The following is a 22,096-nucleotide window of genomic DNA, read 5'->3' on the forward strand; positions in this document are numbered from 1 at the left end:
GTAAATAATGGGTACCCCGTTGATGAACTGAAAAAATTGTATTTGTCGACAAGGTCATTGTATCCCATACGAAATGGTGTACGGAAGATCTTGTTTCATCATCTTTTTTGTTTTAGCTTGCGTCGTTTTAGAAAATTGTTCATATGTGGAGCATGCTCTTGCGTATCAAATGAACTGAAAAACTGAAATCCCATATGTAGAAGATAAGGGTTTATTACTGCATAAGTAAGGGACGTTGAAGACTGAAATGATGAATTCTCGCGTTTATCATAAATCATTGTTGTTCCTATTACCATTAACATTTTTTTCGTGTAAAGTATCCAAGATTGAAACGAATGCGTCCGACTATTTCACTTATTTGAAGTAAATCAAATATATACAGATAACGAACAATATTCGAGCTCAAAAGTCTATTAAACATTACAAAATAAGAGAGGAGCAAACACGGACCTCCAAAACATAAGAGGTGGAACCAGGTGCCATGGAGGAGTGAGCATCCCGTAATGACCGGTCACAACCTCCGTGTGCTCCTTGTCGCGATCAGGAAACAACGCAAAATATCCTTGGACAACTCATGATCAGTGTGTAACCAATGGCCTAACAAGCAGTTTGAAGACAGTCCGTCAGCATTTGACTTAATGATAACTACTGAGTATTGTATTTGGTAATACGTCGTCGATATATCGGAATGTCCAGTTGAAGGACACAAACCCAAATAAACTGCTGAAATATCTTAATGTTTAAAGGATTTCGTCGGCATCAAGTCCTCCTATACCAGTGAGATTGTTATATTGGCCTTCGTTTGTAAATGACTACAGAAGTCTTATTTTACCTTAATCAGAACATGACTCACGGCGGGTATACATGGATTGCTTTCCCCTTCCTGGCACCTGAACATAATAGATTTTGAAAATAAATTGACTACTGAAGTCGTTAATCATCTTCACCCTTTACTTTATTTTAGTTTGGACCATTTGTACTATAAGTTTCAGATAAAAGTAATAATAATTTGCCACGAAACCTTATTTTCGGAATGTGTGGAGATAATTAATGTTTTCATTATATGAAGATAATTATATTATGTGATGTTTTGGAGGTCCATGTTTGCTCTGCTCCTATCTTGTTTTGTAATGGACTTTTGAGCTTGAATACTGTTCGTAATCTCCATATTTGAACAAACTTTTACTATATTTTAGTTTCCACATTTGTATCTTTCCTGGCCCAGTGGTTCAGATAAAAGATTTTTAAAATAATTTCCTATGTAAAACTTATTTTGGCCCCACCCTAATGTGTGGTCATGATTTAACAAATTTGAATCTACACTATATAAAGATTCCACATTATATTTTCCTGATGTTTTGGAGAAGTTTTTTAAAAATGCCATTAATTTTTCTCTAATTCATAATTTTGTTGAAAATGGCCCTTTTGAACAAACTTGAATCCCCTTTACCCAAGGATGCTGGCATATATGGTCATTACTTGAGAAGAACGAAAATAACATTTTAAAAAAATATATAAATCAAATCATCGACTTATCCTTTGGTCGAATTTACATTGACGTGTTATTTGGTCGAATGTTTACTGACATCATCATAAAAAACTATTCAGCTATTCATTACGCACTAAATTATCTAACCATTTTATTCCATTTACCTAATTGTGATAAGGAGCAAGTGTGACCAATTAACATTGAATGTTTTCTCCTCTAATGCTCCTGGTTGTTTAAGAATTCGATGTGGCATTTTTCATTATGTCATATATTTTATAATTATAATGGATAGTACACGACACGGTACGCAAAAAACGTATTAAAATATATAAAAGAAGATCCTAATTTTATTTTAATTACTTAAAGGTACTTCGTCAGCTATATTCTTCAGTTCCAGTTCCATAAGGCTCTGTGTGAGGAGATGAATCACACGGGTCCACTGCACACGTGTGATATTTACAACTCTAAAGCCGCAGGAAACAAACTCAAGTAAGAAACCTTATCAGGACAATGAAATTCGTTCAAGTGATTTGGTCCTTCACTTTGCATTCGTTAAAGTGATTTTGTCCTTAATTATGCATTTGTTAAAGTGATGGGACGTTTGGTGTTGCATTTTTGAAAGAGATGTGGTCTTTGATTTGCATTTATTAAATGATAGTTTCCTTGAGATTGCGATTATAAGGATGAAAAGGTCATTCTTTTAGCGGTCGTTAAAGTGATTGATTCTCTTTCACAGTATTGAAGACTGCATAAACCAATGCAAAATGAAACAAAAAATATTAACCGTACAATAATACAGAAAATGATTTTAAAATGTTCCCAAATAATTTTGTTTGAAATCTTAAAAAGTCTTAATTTGTAGTTTGTTTAGAAAAACTTTATTGTAAAAACTCGCGAAATTAAATCTGTATTTATTCAGGTTACAAATATACAATGTAGTTTTTTTAACGTTTGAATTTTAAAACGGGTCTTTTGTTTCTATTAAAAGATTTATGAAAAAAAATCATAAAATAAATGATAGGATACGATGAAAACCTATAATTTTCTATACATTAAAATAATCAAATTGACTAATATGTACCGAGAATGATATGACCTTATTATTGCATTTTTTTTACAATGGGTAGCTTTGGATGGCTGATTGATTTAGAGTTTTAAAATTTTCTTATCAGATAAAATAAAAATTAACAATGTACTGATTACCTTAAATTGCCATAGCTTAATAAAATTATTTTAGATCCGCCCTAAAGCTTGGCTCATCTAGACCATGGCCAGAAGTTCTCAAGGTCTTAACTGGGACATCTAAAATGGATGCAGGGCCTTTGATGGAATACTTTGCCCCTCTTATTGAATGGTTAAAGAACAAAAACGAACAAGATGGAAATACCCCCGGCTGGGCCCCATACGGATGCCCGTCTCTAAGGTAAGGAGACTAAACTGTCATGATAACATGCAAACAAGACTTGTCTTCAAAAGAGAATGGTCAGTAAACTTAATGTACTAGGCATCCCTTGCTTATGAGTTTCATTTAAATACGTATACAGTGATCAATCTGTACTACAGCATAATAATTGTTTATGAGTTTCATGTTAGAACAGTTATCAATCAGATATTTTTTTATGGTTAGGACAGGGCGGGTTGGGGATGAAGAAGCAGCCCGAAGGTTCGCCAGAGACTTTAATGACTTGGCAGAGACTCAATACAGCAAGGACGCGGAGGTCAACTGGCAATATAACACAAATATTACAGAGTACAACCAACAACAAGTAGTAAGTGTAACAAATGTTGGAAATATATTACAACATTAGTACAATCAGAAACAAATTTCAAGTCTCAAAAAAGTCAGGAATTTAATGCAAATATCACAGAACACAACGAGAACCAAATGTAACATGTTATGAAAGTCGCTAATATCATTGAAATACTTCGGTGTAGCAACCTCTAATGATACAACGCCCCTTAATGATGAAAATATCATTAAGCGTTGCAATGCAACGCTTATTGTCAAAAATTACCGCCTTAATGGTTGACATTCTCAACCGCTAATGCTTAATCGCCGCTTAATAATAAAAAAGAATTATATCATTAAGCGATTGAAAAAGTCAACTATTAATGCAATAATTTATGACATTAAGCGTTGAATTGCAATGCTTAATGATACTTCTGTCATTAAACGGCGCTGTATCATTAGAGGTTGCTAAAACCTCATCTCACCTATCCACTTCGTGCCCACTGGCCCATAAATCCTCAATACACGGCCTCCACCTGTCTTTCTTTGAATGCTGCTCTCGCTGACGCCTACATTGTTTTTTGGCAGATGTTCCTCTTTTCTTCTTGATGCCATGTCCTTGCGGTGGTACAAATTCTGTTGATCTCTATCCTCAGCACATGACCAATTCAATTCCACTTCCTTAGAGTTAATCATGTTAATATCTCACTTGCTGTAGTTGTTTTTGTGACTAGTATACTATGATGAATTTCATCATTTCACATTTTATCAGCCTAGCATACTCACAGATTTTTCTATGGAATCTATTCTGGAATGTGTAAATTTCTGTTTGTTTTGGTCCGGCGTTTTCCATGTCTTACCTCGATAAATAAGAACCGACAGGACCAAGTAATTTATTGAATAACTTTACTTCTATTTGGATGGAAATTTTTGATTCCTCTGAGCCTTCCAAACTGAGATTTAGACTTTCCTAGACTGTTGTTACTGTTCTCCTTAGATCCTCCCTTTGTTGTTCTCACACCTCCAATTGTTTCTACATTCTCCAGGTCTTGTCCATCTTGACTGCCTCTATTTTGTCAGAGTCCATCCTCATCTCTTTGGATTCTCTATGTTTATTCTGAGCAGCAAATTCATTTAGTCTTTTTGTCTTTTTTTGGATGTCCCAAATTGTTTTAGAAAGGTAGAGCAAGTTCATCTTTGAAGTATAGATCTTCAAGTTTTGTTAATTTCTGTTCTTGTAGTTCTTCTTATTATAAAATCGATAACTAACAAAAATAGGAATCCAGACATTGTCAAAGTTGCTTACAAACAATACTGAGTACCATACGCTTTTACTGAGTGTTTTGCTCCACACGCAGCTGCTTTTCCACTCCATCATGGAACCTTTGCATCGATGTTCTGAAGAATACTTTGCTTCACACAGACTGTAGTGTTATACCTCTATCACTTTTCTTTGGGATCTTTACTATCATTCCTTTACTCCAAACCGATCGTATGGTGCCTTGTTTCCAAATTTTTGTAAAAAGTTTTCTACACTATACCTTGCTGTTGTCTCTGTATCTTCTTTTAACATCTCAGCTATTATCCCATCTACTCCTTCTGTTTGTCCATTCTTTTGTTTCTTTATAGCTTATGATTTCCTCTTTCCGTACGGGTCCTGTATCCATCTCTTTTCTTACTTGTCCTTCGCTTCCAACTTCTAATATGTGTTAAGGTTGTCGACGGCTTAATGTTTCTTTCTTTCGTATTTGCTGCTCAGGATGTTTCCCTTTTTGTCCTTTATTGCTGTTGCCCTTCCTTTCCTCTCATTACTTTGTGCTTTAAGTTCAATAAAAAGAAATTGATGGCAAATTAAAAACTAGATGTTAACTTTTTCTTCGTAATACGAGTATTCTTATTTCAATTGATTTGGTTTCATACCACGAAATATAGAAAAAATCTATTTCACAAATATGGTTCTGATCGACCTTGCTCACGTATATTTTCATGACACCCTTTTTTAAAAACCATGACTACATTTTATAAATAATTGATTAATTATATATAGCTTAACCAGTTAAGCCTGAGACGGCAATTTTTAAATCAAATTTCGGCTTACATTTTTCAACCAAATGTCCGAAACATTTTTGAAACAAAAATATTTAGGTTAAATCTAGTGTGGAGATGGCCGAATTCAAGAAAGAAATGGCAGACCTAGTTACTCTTTATGACTGGCAACAGTTTGAAGACGAAGATTTAAAAAGATTGTTCAGTAAAATCACCGACATAGGGACTTCAGTCCAGGAAGATACAGATAAACTAGCTCAGGTAAACTAGCTCAGGTCAAATTAGCTCAGGTAAACTAGTTCAGGTACTGCTTACTTGATGTCTGAATGTAATGGGTAAAGGTTTTAAATTTATTTTAATGTAATTTGAATATATTATATTCCTGTTTATTAGAAAATGAGCAAACAGATAAGACAAAGTATCGCATTTAGTAAGAATATGCTAAAAAGATTTAGCTATGCATTGATTTAAAGTATAAATTACAAATAGAAAATTTGATTTTCTGTGTTTCAATCAATAATTTAACAGATGAACCAGGCAGGGTCAGAGATGGAATCTATCTACAGCACAGCTAACGTTTGTCTGAGTGATGGATCGTGTCATCAAATAGAACCTGGTGAGAGAGAGAGAGAGAGAGAGAGAGAGAGAAATGCCATTTGATAGAACCGGTTGACATTTTTAATAATTTATCAGAGAAAGAAAGACAGGGGCCGGACACACAAAGAAATTATGTCAAAATAGAAACTATTTATAAGATTTCTAAGCAGAGAGAAAAAATTGAGAAAGAGAAGAGTTGTATTAGTTGTGAGAGGGTAAAACATCCATGTTATTTGTATTAAAGGTCTAACTGAGATCCTGGCAACGTCTACGAACTACAGTCTCTTGACGGAAGCGTGGAAACTCTGGCGAGATGCGACTGGAAAGAAAATGAAACCCAAGTACAAAACACTTGTGGGTTTAAGTAATGAAGCCATCAGACTAGCAAGTATGTTGAAGTCATCTTTTAAAAAAATAATAATGTTAACAAGTCAAATTTTTCTGAAAAAGTAAATAATACACGAATGACAAACGTTATGTATTCATGATTAAATTGAAATGAATTTCAGATGTACGATAGAATTTTTGTTGTATAAGATCTTACTTACTGGTTGTCTTTCTTTTGGAGAATATACGCAGATGTTTATGTCTTCTGACAAATTGATACAATTTTCTAAATCATTTGTTTTTAGATTTTTCTGACATTGGCGCTTATTGGCGATCATGGTACGAGACACCAACGTTTCAGAAAGATTTAGAAAAATTACTGGACGAGCTCAAACCCCTGTATGAAAATTTACATGCATATGTCAGAAGGAAGCTAAAAATGATTTACAAAAATGATGAGGATAAGTTTCCGAAATCTGGTCACATCCCAGCCCATCTACTAGGTAAATAAAATATTATTCATAAACTAACGAATGCGATGGCTAGAATGTTCTAAGTTTCAAATTAATCTGTCTTTTTTCCACTCTGGGTAATATTTTTAAAGTTTTCAATAACATAGTATTAAAGAAAATGGTTTTCATCCTGTGTTTTTAGGTAACATGTGGGCCCAACAATGGAATAACGTGGGTAAATTTGTCATGCCATATCCTGACAAACAAAGTATTGACGTCACACCAAAACTGAAGGAAAAGGTAATTATTTGATATGAAAACTCTGTTAAAGAGATCAAGAATGAAAAAAAATCAAAAATGCTGAGTACTAATCAATTGTAATTTAGGGATACAATGCCAAGAAACTGTTTGAAATCTCGGAGGAGTTTTTTGCGTCTTTGGGATTAATTAAGATGCCGGACAGTTTCTGGGCAGACAGCATGATAACTAAACCCGCTGACAGAGAAGTGGTGTGTCACGCCTCGGCTTGGGACTTCTACAACAGAAAGGATTTTAGGTAAAAAAGAGAGAGAGCAAGAAAGAGAGAGAAAAAAACCATGTGCTGGTTACCTCAGGAAAACTATTAGCTGTCAATTTAATGAGATGTTAAAGCAAAATAAATCTGTGTAAAATATTTTGTTGCGCTCAGCACAGCATATCACAGAATAATACACCGTTTGTCTTCAGCATGTATATGTAAGTCAAAAACATTACAAAAACATTTTAATGGTAAGACAAAACATACACGGGACATTTATACTTTTTGAGATTTTAAAGAAAAAAACAATTGAACAAGACGACGAATCTTTATCTTGGATTTTGAGAAGAGAAGAGATTTAGAAGTGATATCTTAAAACAATGGATCTTAATTTTGAAAGTCATACATGTTATTAATGTTTTTTCTAAGAACTTATATTAGAGTATTTTATTTTATGTGCAAAATACACATACGGTTTGTGTTACAGAATAAAAATGTGCACTAATATAAATATGGAGGACCTAATTACAATTCACCATGAAATGGGACACATTGAATACTTCCTACAATACAAAGACCAGCCTCTATCCTACAGGGACGGCGCTAATCCAGGTAAACACATATACCTTCAAATACATAAAATAGAGATAACCTGACTTGGTTAGGTATAGGTAACCTGACTTGGTTAGGTATAGGTAAGCCTTATATACCTATAAAAAATAGACTAACCTGACTTAGATATCGGTAAGCCTTATATACCTACAAAAATAGAGTTAACCTTAAGTGGTTAAATATAGGTAGACCTTATATCCCTACAAAAAGAGAGTTAACATTACTTGGTTAGATATAGGTAAGCCTTATATCCCTACAAAATAGAGTTAAGCTGATTTACTTAGATATAGGTGAGCCTTATATTCCTACAAAACAGAGTTAAGCTGACTTGGTTAGATATAGTTAAGCCTTATATCCCTACAAGATAGAGTTAAGCTGACTTACTTAGATATAGGTGAGCCTTATATTCCTACAAAACAGAGTTAAGCTGACTTACTTGGATATAGGTGAGCCTTATATCCCTACAAATTAGAATTAAGCTGACTTACTTAGATATAGGAAAGCCTCATATCCCTACAAAATAGAGTTAACCTGACTTGGTTAGATATAGGTAAGCCTTTTCATACTGAAAGCTTGTGTACACAGGTTAGATATAAAGTAGCTTTATTCTTATGAAAAGTTAGTTATATGTATGTTATATATTTCTGTTTTGAACATATTTTATTGATAACATGTCAAAGGGATTGGACACAATTTCCAAAAACTTAGATACCGTAAATCTGGAAATTTTTACGTCGATTTATTTTTGCAAATTTGGGTCAAAGAGCTGTTGATTAATCTTTACGCTTCAAAATTTTGCGAATTGTCACTGGCGCTAAAAATAAAAATCACTTAATTATTAAAATGTACGTTCATATCAGTTTATGTTTTAAATTAGTATAGTTAGAATAACACCAATATACTTGGCAAGAAATTGCAGAATCGCTCCGAAACTAAAAATACAAAAGGATTTTACTGAAATGACTTCTAAATTAATAATAACAAACCGTTTAGAGGTTGTGTATGCCTTTTAACCTAAAAATAATCCAAATAAAGCTTATTTTCTCAACGTTTGTTTTTTTTTTCTCTCCTAAAATTTACACGCCGTGTTTACATTTGGAACTCTCTAGTAAATGCACTGAGTTCGAGTTATCGCCCTTGTTGATACATGGTTATATAAAATAACTGGTCTCTCTAGCTATCTTTCTTGGCAAAATAATTAAAAGGGACATAACATCACACAATAATGCATATAATGAGGGCAATTTACACACGCGGATAATTAGCTTGTAGTTACAGTAGTATAAACACTCAGGTTTCTTTTTAAAAATGACCAGTGCTTACCGATGCCTATTCACTGAGTTAAAAATAGACACCAGCTTTCAGAAAAAAATTCTTTACATGTTGATTTATTTTTAAGAAAAATATTTTTGCGAATGCGGTGCACGCGCAAATTTGCTAAAAATTTATCTACAGTAAAAAATTCCAGATTTACGGTAGTTCTCTTCCATCTATACATTTTTATTGCCTTAATAAAAGTGAAAAATTGCTTGCACAGTATTGATATTAATATAAGAAGCTTTCATCATTGTTAAACTTCACCAGTTTAGATAACCTACGTACGGTCGCTAACCTGGATTGAATATAAAAATGTCTTTGTCATGCACAAAGAATGAATAAGACAGATCAAATATAAATTTGACACCACATCCTACAGAGACTGCTGACAAGAGTAAAAATATAAACAATTGAAGTCTTTGTCATTTAACGGACTTGCCTGCATGGGTCAAAGAATAAACCTGATAAAAGGCTTTTATTATTTTCCATTAAACATTTTGATTCCATGATGTTTGATGTTTCATTTCAAAGAGATATCTTTAACGATTGAACTGTCAATGGTTTATGCACACTTTTGTCTACTTATAGGCTTCCACGAAGCAGTTGGTGACGTCATGGCTCTATCTGTCTCTACACCAGAACACCTTCATGAAATAGGTCTCCTGGACAAACTAGAAAACGACACAGGTAGATGGAGCCCAAATAATGTATATTTATTATATGCATGTGGAATGAAAAATCATATAATATCAAATTTAAAATATAATAAATATTCTAAACTGTAGGTTATCATCTAATATTGTAAGTTATTAAACATGTTAATCTCATTTTATATTTCATATATATTTAAAACAAATTTATTCTCTATTAAGAGAAATTACAATAGAAATTGTATACAAGCACACTATTTTCATTGTGGCATGATTTTAATTTGATTATATGATTATAAACGTATATTGTCTAAATTCTTTTTTTAAAATTTTTTTTTCATTTTCCGTACATGAATAATTTCTCATTTTTCCTTCAGAATGACGGCTTTCCTAGTGAGTAGAAAATTGAGTTTTATACTTGTTTTTCCAGAGACTGATCTGAATTTCTTGATGTCGATGGCCCTTGAGAAGATTGCTTTCCTCCCGTTCGGGTATCTTATTGACCAGTGGCGATGGAGTGTGTTCAGTGGGGATACGTCATACACAGACTACAATAAAAAGTGGTGGGAACTTAGGTATTGTCAACAAAACTTCCCAAACTTATAAGTATGTTCAGTTATTGATAAAAATCCCAGATTAGCTATTTTTTAACATACTCAGTAAAGTACAAATTTCTCATAGAGGACAAATATCAGGATAGCCAATTGTAATGAGATGATGCACATATGTAACATGGTGACAAACAATATATGTCTGTTGATTTTTACCATAAACTATAAACTCCAATTGTTTGTCCAGATGCAAGCACCAAGGTATTGCTCCACCTGTGCAGAGATCGTCGGACGATTTTGACCCAGGTGCTAAATACCATGTACCAGCCAACGTCCCCTATATCAGGTATACACCTCTTCACCGCCTGTGACGATTACACCTGTACATCATTATTTGAATGCGCAGTTCTAAAATTGCTTGACAAAGAAATCCATTTAATCGTTTGTTAACTTTCCTTTTTCATTTTAGGTATTTTGTTAGCTTTGTGATTCAGTTCCAGTTTCACCAGGCTCTGTGTAAGGCAGCGGGCAAGACTACGGTTCCACTTCACAGATGTGACATTTACAAATCAAAGAAAGCAGGACAAAAATTAAGGTTTGTACCATACACTTAACAAATTTGCAAACAAAGGCCTCAATTTATTTTCTTCTGTAAAACTCCCTTAGTCTCATCAGCACCAAAATTTGTATTTGGCTGCCCAATGAAGTCGTTTTTATGGTTGTCTTGCAGTCACAACCCTCTAATGGCCTTTTCTCCGCTTATATACATTTCAACGATTGTGTACTTAAATGGACAAAAGGTTTCTGGTGATGGTCAATTAGGTTGCAATATTGATGGTAGTGTCCTTGTCTCTGAAATAGTGTAGCAACTCCATGGCCAAGTAATCGTTCAGTGTTTCTTTGGTATTCGTATCTGTGCCTGTATCCGATCAGATTAACTTCCACTTGCCTCAAATTTGCGATACAATGATAGAATTGTTGTGATGTGTCTAATGAATGCCGTTGCTGCCCATAAAAAAACATTTTTACTTGTTGATATAGTCTTCGTAAAGTAGAATGAACAATTTTTCCCCCAAAGAAATTTATGATTTACAATCCTTTACTTAATGATTGCAATCTTAAATACAGAGAGAAATGCTAAACAACATCTAAGACATGTTATTGTATAATAAAATTGATAAAATTCTAACTTTATTTCTGTGTCTATGTCCCTTTAAAAGATATTTTCCCTTCACAAAGACTGAAGTCATGCATCTTTAAATATTATCACCAATGCAAGATATGCCCACTAGTTTCATAACGATAACTAAGACACTCCATGAACACTTCAGTAGACGGATTCTTTCTTTGATTTAGAACTTGTTTTTCCTTTAGAATGTACAAATAGTTACATGTATCTCAAAATTTGATTGTAGTGTAAATGTGGAATGATATATTAAAACTTTTCAAGTTCCACTCAAACTATCAGCATACCGTATATCCGGTTGTTTTTTTTCGCGATGATCTGTTTTTGGGGATCATTTTGAATTCGCAAAATATAAAACACGCAGAAATATAATCATCAATGCAAGATATGCCCACAAGTTTCATACCGATAAGTAAGACACTCCATGAACACTTCAATAAACGGATTCTTTCTTTGATTTAGAACTTTTTTTCCTTTAGAATATACAAACAGTTACATGTATCTTAAAATTTGATTGTAGTGTAAATGTGGAATTATATATTAAAACTTTCCAAGTTCTATTCAAACTATCAGCATACCGTATATCCGGGTTTTTTTTCGCGATGATCTATTTTTGGGGATCATTTTTAATTCGCAAAATATAAAACACGCAGAAATATAATCATCAATGCAAGATATGCCCGCAAGTTTCATACCGATAAGTAAGACACTCCATGAACACTTCAATTCTTTCTTTGATTTAAAACTTTTTTCCATTAAAATTTACAAATAGTTAAATGTATTTCAAAATTTGATTGTACTATAAATGTGGAATTATATATTAAAACTTTTCAAGTTCCATTCAAACTATCAGTATACCTTATATCCGTATTTTTTTTCGCGATGATATATTTTTTTTGCGATCAATTTTAATTCGCAAAATTCAAAACACGCAGAAATTATGTCAGCTATAATGTGACATAAACATTACCAATTTATACAAAAAATCAATCGTAAAAAAAGTTACGCAAAATAAAAACTGTACTTATGTAACCCTTTTTTGCAATAATTCCAACACGCGAAAAAACCAGATATACGGTATTGTAAAATAACTTTTTTACGATAATTTGACTAGTCAAACGATAGTGATTCTGCAATTCAGATGACAGACCAGTTTCTTATTTTAGTGACATGCTGAAATTAGGATCTTCCGTGTCCTGGCCAGAGGCAATGGAGAAAATTACCGGACAGCGTGAAATGAGTGCAGAACCTTTAATGGAGTACTTCAAGCCTTTGACAGACTGGCTGAAGAAAGAGAACGAAGGAGAAGACTTAGGATGGACAGAAGCGTGCCCAGGGTCTGGACGGAGTGGACACGGAGATGACCCCTCGGGATGGTTAGAGGAGTACAACAAGGCGGCACAACAACGGATTTATGAAGAGACGGAAGTGGAGTGGAATTATGCGACAAATATCACAGACGAAAATTCAAAGAAACTGGTACATTGTGAATGTATATTCATTCCCTATACTCCTGTTTTGGTTTGCATAATAATGCGGTCTTTTATGTTTATAAATGTTTCCTAAAGCTTGCTGTTGCAGTATGGTTTGACAAATTCTATTTATATGTTCATTATCATCTTTTTTAATAAAAAAAAAGAACTTGTATGAATCAAATTTGACAGTCCCCTAGCTTTAAAAAATCTCTGATTTTAGGTTGACGCAAGGTTAAAGAAAGCGAAATTTGAAAAGGAGGCGGCTCAAAATGCATCTCTGTTGTTAAAAGAATACGATTCCAGTCTGACTACAATCGAGAAAAGGGAACTGAAGAAAATATCCATAATAGGAACAGAGGCATTAAAAGACGAGTCAAAATTAAAGCAGGTACACTGAATACTAAACTCTCAATAAAAAACAAATTGAATGTGAAACATCTCCATGCACATTACTTAACTGTTATGCAAGGAGCTAACGAGCTAGTTATTTCCAGTTAAACACTTTACAATCGGAGATGGAAGGAATATACGGCAAAGCCAAAGTTTGTGTAGAAAAGGAGAAATGTCTGTCTCTTGAGCCAGGTAAATAAACATACCCCAGGTATTGTCAAAAATTAATTTTGTACTGATGACCATATAAAAATACTATATAGTGGTTCAAACAATAAAAAAAATCGTAAAAAATATTCAGGATTAAAGTAACTCAAATGAGCGCTATGCTCCTTGACTTCTATAGTTTTTTTCTTTTAATTTTTCATCAGACATCTACCATATTGTGGCGACCTCCCGGAATTACTCAGAACTTGAATTAGTGTGGAAAGGTTGGAGAGATGCCAGTGGGAGGAGGATGAAGGATAAATACGAACAATTTGTGGCCCTCAGCAATCAGGCGATACAGGATTTAGATCAAGGTAACGTGGTCTCACTACATTTTATAGTAAAGAATCTCAAGAAAATATATTTTTCTGGGCAAAGCAAGCTTACCATAGTTTGGAGGTTGTCAGTGGTATAGTAACAATACGGAGTATTTTTAAAATTAAGTACGTTGCAAAAATACTGTCTTTAGATAGATAATCTTTCAGATTGAAAATACGTCCGCTGGCTAGTTGTTTTCTCTACATCCAAGAATTGTTCACTCAATTGGCTGGTGAAAGGTTTGAACCTGTTACCGGCATTTATGGCCTTTGAGCAGTATGGATTCGTTTTTGTTTCATTAATTACTGCGAAATGGAACATGTTTCGATTACGGTTTCATCTATAGGAACGGTCTCCACGTCCTTCGATGGGTATTGGAGGCAATTTATCTTAAGTTTGATATACCTAATGGGATATGTACACAGCAACTTTTCTATTTTCTATTTCTAAATCTTTCACTTTTACACAAACTCAATATGTTCTAAGCTTTCATATTTGTGTAAATCCTATATTGCCATTATAAAATAATATATAAAAGAAGCAGCAAGCTAGAGATAAAAATACAAAGCATTGAGATACATATTGCACAAATACTACACCACAAAAAGATACCAGTTTAATGGTAATCAAAGGCAATGTAAGATTATCAAAACGACCATTCAGTTCAGCTTGGTACAAGTTTACATGTAGCTGCATGCTTTAGGAAATCAAGCAGTATATCTTGTTTTGAGAAATGTTACTGACATTTCTGAACAAAATCGCTCTATTGAAGGGTTTAATGACACTGGCGACTACTGGCGATCGTCTTACGAGAGTCCCACATTTAAGGAGGATTTAGTTAGTTTGTTGGAGGAGCTCAAACCCCTGTATCAGGAACTACACACTTACGTCAAAAAGAAGCTCATCCAGCTCTATGGAGCGGAAAGGTTTCCCAAAACTGGACATATCCCCGCTCATCTTCTAGGTAGGAATTAAAAAAGGATCAACTTAACGATTACATTTTAATTCTGATTACTTTTAAATATAACGGCAAAATTATATATAGAATCCGGATCCATTGATCTATTACAATTTGATAATGTAATCATTAGAGAATATTTCGTTTTATTTCCTTAAAAAAGTTGTATTTTTATCGTATTCTATTGATACAGACAAGAATAGATAAATTATGATATCATACAAATGTATCAATAGTTTTATTAAATTATTTATATTTCAATGTTTTTTAGGAAACATGTGGGCCCAGCAATGGAACAATATCTATGATATAGTTATTCCATTCAAAAATAAAACACGTGTGGACGTTACTCCGACCATGATAGCTAAGGTATCAAAGCATCTTATTTCAATAAAATTACTCAGTTATTAATTAATCTGGAAGATGCTGTATAAATTGATTTTTTGGAGAACTTCCCGATTCCACGCACATTGGCCAAAGAGAACTTGTAAAAGAACTTTATTCTCCAATTGCCCAATTTCAACTAGGCCTTACCAAGAAAAACAAAATATTCTATAGGAGTCTGACATGTTTAAAAATTAAAAGCATTGTCAAATTCATTGTATTCATCAAATATTTTTGGAAAACATGTGCACAAGATATTCAAATGTTTAAAATTACACTTTTGCATTGGAATCTGTATTCCGTTATAAATATTTTGCTTAAAAATTTGGATGCTAATTTTCGTTAAGCGTTTCATATCTTCCTTATGGCAGTTTAATGATGTCCGATGATCGAGTTTAATTATTCTGAAGAAATTCCTTGTTTCCCTTTTAGTTTAAGTCTGTGGTAGTTTTATATTTAATAATTCTGTTTGATTATAAAATTATAATGATAATACTCCCTGTTCTGCCATCTGGTAGTTGCATATTAAGAAACAATTCAGTTAGATAATAGCATAATAAAAATAACTCTGTTTGATTATAGCATTATAACGCAACGAAGATGTTCCGCGTTTCTGAGGAGTTCTTTATTTCCCTTGGACTGAAGCCTATGCCTCAGACATTCTGGAACAAGTCAATGATAGTTAAACCGCCCGGCCGTGAGGTGGTATGTCACGCCTCGGCCTGGGACTTCTATAATCAGAAGGATTTCAGGTACCGCACCATCCAGCCAGGATCTGTTACTCGTTTCTTTTTACATTCACTTTTCCAAACATTATGAAGATTTTAAACTACGTCATTAAAGATGAAAATATAGCTGTTTAATCATGTTAGTGATTAAGATATAACCGCATCAAAAAAAGTTTGAAACCAAATTTTGACAAATATATTGATATATTCATAAATGTGAAATGACAAAACATTTTGTTATAGAGGATTCTGTTACTTTTCCATTTTCATGATCTATTAACCATATTTTGCTTTCGGTCACACCATGTTTTGGTCAATGTAAGAAGATAAGTGTTCAAGAAGTTGCCAAATCTTACTTTAATTGATTTCTATTCTGTAGACTGTGAAGATATCAGCTTCATGGCAATTAGTATAAATATTTATCAAAATATGACTTGATTTGTTAGAATTAAGATGTGTACAGCTGTAAATATGGAGGATCTGATAACTATACACCATGAAATGGGACACATCCAGTATTACCTACAGTACAAAGATTTACCGGTCAAATTCAGAAGAGGAGCCAATTCTGGTTAAAGAAATTATCTCTTGTTCTTGTTTGATTTATCTAAGTTGATGTAACAAGACATAAATGAGATGACACAGTACATGTTTTTAATCAAAACAGCGTATTTATAATTTTTCTATGATATTCGCTAAGTTTTATACATAGAGACGGCATAACTTTGAGGAATCTCATTTTCTGAGGTAATAAAAATACGCAAACAAGTTTTAAGGTGCGATCTACTGCATTTTAATTATAGGTTTTCATGAAGCAATCGGGGACACAATGGCTCTTTCTGTTTCTACTCCTAAACACCTACATAGAATCGGGCTATTGGATGAAGTTCAAAACGATACAGGTTATCATTTTATATTGATTAAGTGAATAAAAATAAAAGGCTTCTTTGTGATTAAAGCTGATGTGAAAATGAATTCTGTATGAAAAGTAATTATGTTATTAAGGATGACGTTTACTCAGGTTTCAGAAAACAGTAAGGAAATTTTATAAAGTATAATATTTTAAATCAAAAATTGTTCTAAATGGATAAAATATCTAAGTTTTAACTCATTATCAATTAAAAAATTGATATTTTATTATTTGAAGAAAATATACAGGAGCAAAAGTCAATGAATGGTAATGCAGGGTAAATTCGCACTAAATTTTAAACTTTTTATTTTTGTCAAAATCTTTTATTTCTTGCAATATTAATCACAATGTAAAAGTTACATGTATTTTTAATACAACATCATTTTGCAAATATCATAGGTGTTAAAGCTCATGAATTATTTCAAATTATTTCACATAATCGAATGCTATGAAATAACGGAATTCCAAAATATGAGCAACACTTCCAGACAACATATCTCAATAATTTGATCATTGACCCCATATAATGTCAATACGTTGAGAATTAGAGCAACAAAGGTAACCTGAAACTCTATATAATTTAGAGTTCTTATCATTAAGATTTTTGTAATATTCGACTAAAAATGGGGAAAAAATATAAATATGACAGAGGAAATTCGGGCTGAAATAATTATCAAGCTTTTGGCCAAAACTCTAATCGTTTCTTTACATGAAGCAAAACTGTTCCATTGCTATATTTCATTTTTAAAGAGTTTTGTTGCTTGTAATATTTTGTGAGTGCAGAATAAAATGGTCATAGTGTGAAAACTTGAGGTATATCCTGAGAAATACTTAGGGGCCACTAGCATGAAAAGTAGGTCATTGACCTAGTAATTTGAAATTGAAATTTAACACCAGAATTATAGGTGTACAATGTGCAATAGGTGGTTTTTCGTTCTTATCAGTGGAATTTTTAGTCATTTGAGTAAAGGTATATCTTCAATGCAGTAAAGAGTATTTTCTTTGTAAGCCTCCCATTCGTCACAAAAAGACATTTTTTTCTGGTATTTAATAGAAGCTGATATTAATTTCCTGATGAAGATGGCACTAGGGAAGATTGCGTTTCTCCCCTTTGGGTACCTCATCGACCAGTGGAGATGGAGTGTTTTCAGTGGAGAGACGCCCAAAGACAAATACAACCAAAAGTGGTGGGAACTGAGGTACCGAAGGGATCTTTTAGACAAATATTGGCATTTCACATTGAAAGAATGAAATGATTATGTAATTATTTGTAAGGCTCATTATTACAATTCCATTTTTAAAAAATGATTTTCGGTCTATTAGTCATTATTAAATTTTCCATAATTCCCTTTCTGCGGATGAAATTCTTCAAATCATGTTTCATTTTAATTATTTTTAATATTCCCAACAATTAAAATGAATTTGATTAATCATATCTTATTATGTGTCAGCTTTTTAATATCTCCTCAACAATTCCAACCGCCAAGAAGAACTTTCATCAGCATACCAATACTTTATGCATTAACTTCATAAAAGTAATTAAAAACAAAGATATTAAGGCGAGCTCTTGTAAATGTTCTACAATGGCTTTTACTGAATTCCTAACGAAAATGTTCTCTATAGAATTAAAAGAATGTGAATTTTTTTTTATTTTTACTAAACAATAAATATTATTCATATCCTATTACTTAGATGTAAATATCAAGGTATATCTCCGCCAGTGGATCGGTCAGAAGAGGACTTTGACCCCGGTGCAAAATACCACATACCAGCTGATACACCATATATTCGGTAGGTATTTCATGGGAATTAGCAGAGTTAGATCACATTCGGTGGGTATATCATGGGATTCAGCAGGCATAAGGCTCATTCGTTAGGTATATCATAGGATTTGGCAAGGGTAGATCACATTTGGTACGTGTATCATGGAATTTGGAATGGGTAGATAACATTTGAAAGGTATGTCATGGGATTGACAGTAGTACATCACATTCGGAAGGTATATCATGGGATTGGCAGTAGTACATCACATTCGGAAGGTATATCATGGGACTGGCAGGGGTACATCACATTCGGTAGGTGTATAATGGGATTTGGCAGGGGTAAATCAAATTCGGTGGGATTATCGTGAGATTTGGCAGGATAGATCACATTCGGTGGGTTTATCATGGGATTTGGCAAGAGGTAGATCAAATTCGGTGGATTTATCATGGAATTGGAGGGGGTAGATCACTTTATAGGTATATCATGGGATTTAGCAGGGTTAGATCACATTCGGTAGGTATATCATGGAATTTGGCAGAGGTTGATCACATTCGTAGGGTTTATCATGAATTTAGCAAGGGAAGATGGCATTCGGGTTTATCATGGATTTGGCAGGGTAAGATCACATTGGGTAAGTATGTCATGGGATGTGGAAAGAATAGATCACATTTGTAGGTATATCATGGGATTTGGCAGGAATAGATAGGTATATCATGAATTTGGCAGGTGTAGGTCACATTCCGCAGGTATATCATAGAATTTGGCAGGGATAGATCACAATGGGTGGTTATTTCATGGGATTTGGCAGGAGTTGATCACATTCAGTGGGTTAAATCAAGGGATTTGGCGAGGGAAGATGACATTCGGTCGGTTTATCATGGTTTCTGTTTCGAAAGGGTATATCCCCGTCCCATTTATTTGTCCATGTATCTTATTGGTAAGATTTTACCTCTTTCTAAGTTGCTCTCTTATAAAAACAAAGGCATCTTTTTTTCTTTGCAGATACTTCGTTAGCTTTGTACTACAGTTTCAGTTCCATAAGGCACTCTGTGAAGCTGCAGGACAAACTGGTCCCTTGCATCAGTGTGATATCTACCAGTCCAAGGAGGCAGGGAAGAAACTAGGGTATAAGCCTTGAACGTACATAAATTTAAATGTTGTTCCTTTTCCTTTTATTTATTTCCCATTTACACTAAAATCTCTTACTTTTTCTGCGAAAATAAAGCAAATCGGCTTTGAATTGTTTTCCTTGTAAAGCTGTCAATGATCATATTGTCAATTTAAGGACAGATAATACAATCAAAAAATGGATGCCTGGATCGATATATATTTTTGGGCCTACTTTCATTACAAATGATGCAAATAACAAAATTCTAGAGTATAAAGAAATTGTAAACCTGTGATGTTCAAAAGTCTACCCTTCTGAAATCATCCTTATTAATCTATACAAAATATTTTCACATTTTGTGAAATTTTAATAAAAAATTAAAAACTACGAGATGAAACTTATTCATTTTACTCCTTTAAACATGACCCAAGTCATTATTTTCATTTTTTTTTTTACATAAGATTGTATCATCTGTCCTTAAAAACATATTTTCATTTTTTGAGTTACATCATTTTTCAGGGACATGCTCAAGTTAGGATCTTCTGTTCCATGGCAAACAACAATGCAACAGTTAACAGGACAAAGTAAAATGAGCGCAAGCGCAATCATTGAGTACTTTAAACCTTTAACTGATTGGCTGAAAAATCAAAATGGAGACAGTGTCAAAGAATGGCAGGAGAAATGTCCCACATATTTATCAGACGGCGATAAAGCAGCAAAGGAATGGTTAAAGGGATATAACGTAGCGGCACAGAAAGCTTATTATGAAGAATCGGAGGTGGAATGGTCTTACGCCACCAACATTACTGACGAAAACGAAGAAAGGCAGATAAAGGCCAGGCTAGAACTGGCTCAGTTAGATAAAGAATGGGCTAGGAACGCTTCGTCCATTTTACGTGAACACAAAATATCAAAACTGACGGATAGCGGGAGACAATTGTCAAGCATTTCTAATATAGGAAGCAGCGCTCTCAGGAATCAAACGATGCTTGAAAATGTGAATATATGTACTTGTTCTCGTGAAACATATTTTATTTGAATTAATAAAAACACCTATTTACTGTATTTAAATTTGGAAATAAGTTCTAGAATTAATACAAAGACCAAATTACATTTTTTAAAAAAAATATTTATTTGCAGTTAAACAAACTTCAGTCAGAAATTGAAGGCCTCTATGGCAAGGCACAACTTTGTCTGAACAATAATCAATGTCTGTCCCTTGAGCCAGGTAAAATGTTATCTTTTAAAAACTCAATTAAGAATTGTGCATCAGAAATTTACGAGAGGATCGAGCTTTTATGGATAAGAAATTGTACGTGTTGTTTATCTGAAAACGCTGACTGAGTTTGTATCGCTTTCATTATCAGACATGTACAGAATAATGTCCACATCGCGGAATTTTACGGAGCTACAGACGATCTGGAGAGGATGGAGAGATGTCAGTGGCAAGAAAATGAAAGAAAAGTACGCAGAATTCGTGAAACTGAGTAATCAGGGAATAAAGGAACTGGGAAGGGGTAAGAACCAAAACTACTCAAGTCATTGTAAACATTATTTTGGAAAAGCAACAATATATTTAGAATGGCGTGTGATAATTTATTAAATATTTACGGTCAAATAGCATTCCTTTATATTAGATACAATCCTCTTCAGTAAGAACTTGTCATTTTAAATGTAAGATTTAGCTTTGATCTATTTGCTAGTATGAATTGAGCATTTTCCCTGGAAGGGGATTTTGGGTACACTGTTTTGTTTTTATTTTGTTTTCAGAATATCTAGATTTTTGTAATTTTTTTTTTTATAATTTTTAATTATTTTGTATCATTTGGAGAAAGAGGATGACATCTGCACAGTAAATCCTGTCTGTACAAAGTGCTTAAAGTATTTCACAGCGTAAACAAAACATAAACCAGTGAAATAATTTTGTCTCTAACTTTAAGGTTATAAGGACACTGGAGATTACTGGAGATCGTCATACGAGAGTGATACATTCCAGGACGATCTCCGAGAGCTGCTTGAGCACCTTAAACCTTTGTATCAGGAACTACATACATACGTCAGAAAGAGGCTCCGTCAATTCTACGGAGCAGACAAATTCCCTAACTCAGGACATATACCGGCCCACTTACTGGGTACATTCTAAAGCATTAATTACAACATGCTGAATATGCAAACATCTTATTTTAAAAATTTGAATTTATAAATTAAATATGTTTATGTAAAACTTAGTCAAATATTTGTAAGGCAATTGAAGGTATATTTCTGCAAGATACAAATCAACAAACCTTTTAAAGGTTGTATTACATTATTCTCAATATCCCGCTACTTTGAATGTCAAACGACAATTGTACACATCGTTTTTTTTTTGTAGGCGTTCTTCA

At 33.4% G+C, this 22,096-nt stretch overlaps 1 protein-coding gene across 1 annotated transcript in view; it reads left to right on the top strand.

The window, feature by feature from the left end:
• The window catches only part of LOC134238260 (uncharacterized), a 44,083-nt gene that overhangs the window by 6,888 nt on the left and 15,099 nt on the right, over positions 1 to 22,096 (top strand). Inside the window, exons 7-35 of the mRNA XM_062720381.1 lie at positions 2,727 to 2,912; positions 3,117 to 3,258; positions 5,364 to 5,525; positions 5,793 to 5,880; positions 6,106 to 6,249; positions 6,494 to 6,691; positions 6,843 to 6,940; positions 7,027 to 7,196; positions 7,645 to 7,769; positions 9,675 to 9,773; positions 10,167 to 10,311; positions 10,535 to 10,633; positions 10,757 to 10,882; positions 12,640 to 12,952; positions 13,169 to 13,336; positions 13,443 to 13,530; positions 13,710 to 13,859; positions 14,636 to 14,827; positions 15,093 to 15,190; positions 15,788 to 15,957; positions 16,380 to 16,504; positions 16,737 to 16,835; positions 17,898 to 18,042; positions 18,536 to 18,634; positions 19,610 to 19,732; positions 20,235 to 20,712; positions 20,856 to 20,943; positions 21,083 to 21,232; positions 21,656 to 21,847. Of these exons, the coding sequence (XP_062576365.1) occupies positions 2,727 to 2,912; positions 3,117 to 3,258; positions 5,364 to 5,525; positions 5,793 to 5,880; positions 6,106 to 6,249; positions 6,494 to 6,691; positions 6,843 to 6,940; positions 7,027 to 7,196; positions 7,645 to 7,769; positions 9,675 to 9,773; positions 10,167 to 10,311; positions 10,535 to 10,633; positions 10,757 to 10,882; positions 12,640 to 12,952; positions 13,169 to 13,336; positions 13,443 to 13,530; positions 13,710 to 13,859; positions 14,636 to 14,827; positions 15,093 to 15,190; positions 15,788 to 15,957; positions 16,380 to 16,504; positions 16,737 to 16,835; positions 17,898 to 18,042; positions 18,536 to 18,634; positions 19,610 to 19,732; positions 20,235 to 20,712; positions 20,856 to 20,943; positions 21,083 to 21,232; positions 21,656 to 21,847 (4,460 nt within the window). The remainder of the gene's footprint in view (positions 1 to 2,726; positions 2,913 to 3,116; positions 3,259 to 5,363; positions 5,526 to 5,792; positions 5,881 to 6,105; positions 6,250 to 6,493; positions 6,692 to 6,842; positions 6,941 to 7,026; positions 7,197 to 7,644; positions 7,770 to 9,674; positions 9,774 to 10,166; positions 10,312 to 10,534; positions 10,634 to 10,756; positions 10,883 to 12,639; positions 12,953 to 13,168; positions 13,337 to 13,442; positions 13,531 to 13,709; positions 13,860 to 14,635; positions 14,828 to 15,092; positions 15,191 to 15,787; positions 15,958 to 16,379; positions 16,505 to 16,736; positions 16,836 to 17,897; positions 18,043 to 18,535; positions 18,635 to 19,609; positions 19,733 to 20,234; positions 20,713 to 20,855; positions 20,944 to 21,082; positions 21,233 to 21,655; positions 21,848 to 22,096) is intronic.

This window comes from Saccostrea cucullata, unplaced genomic scaffold, assembly GCF_032062105.1.
Source record: "Saccostrea cucullata isolate Sc308-1 unplaced genomic scaffold, CSIRO_AGI_Scuc_v1 ctg1059, whole genome shotgun sequence".
Lineage (NCBI taxonomy): Eukaryota > Metazoa > Mollusca > Bivalvia > Ostreida > Ostreidae > Saccostrea > Saccostrea cuccullata.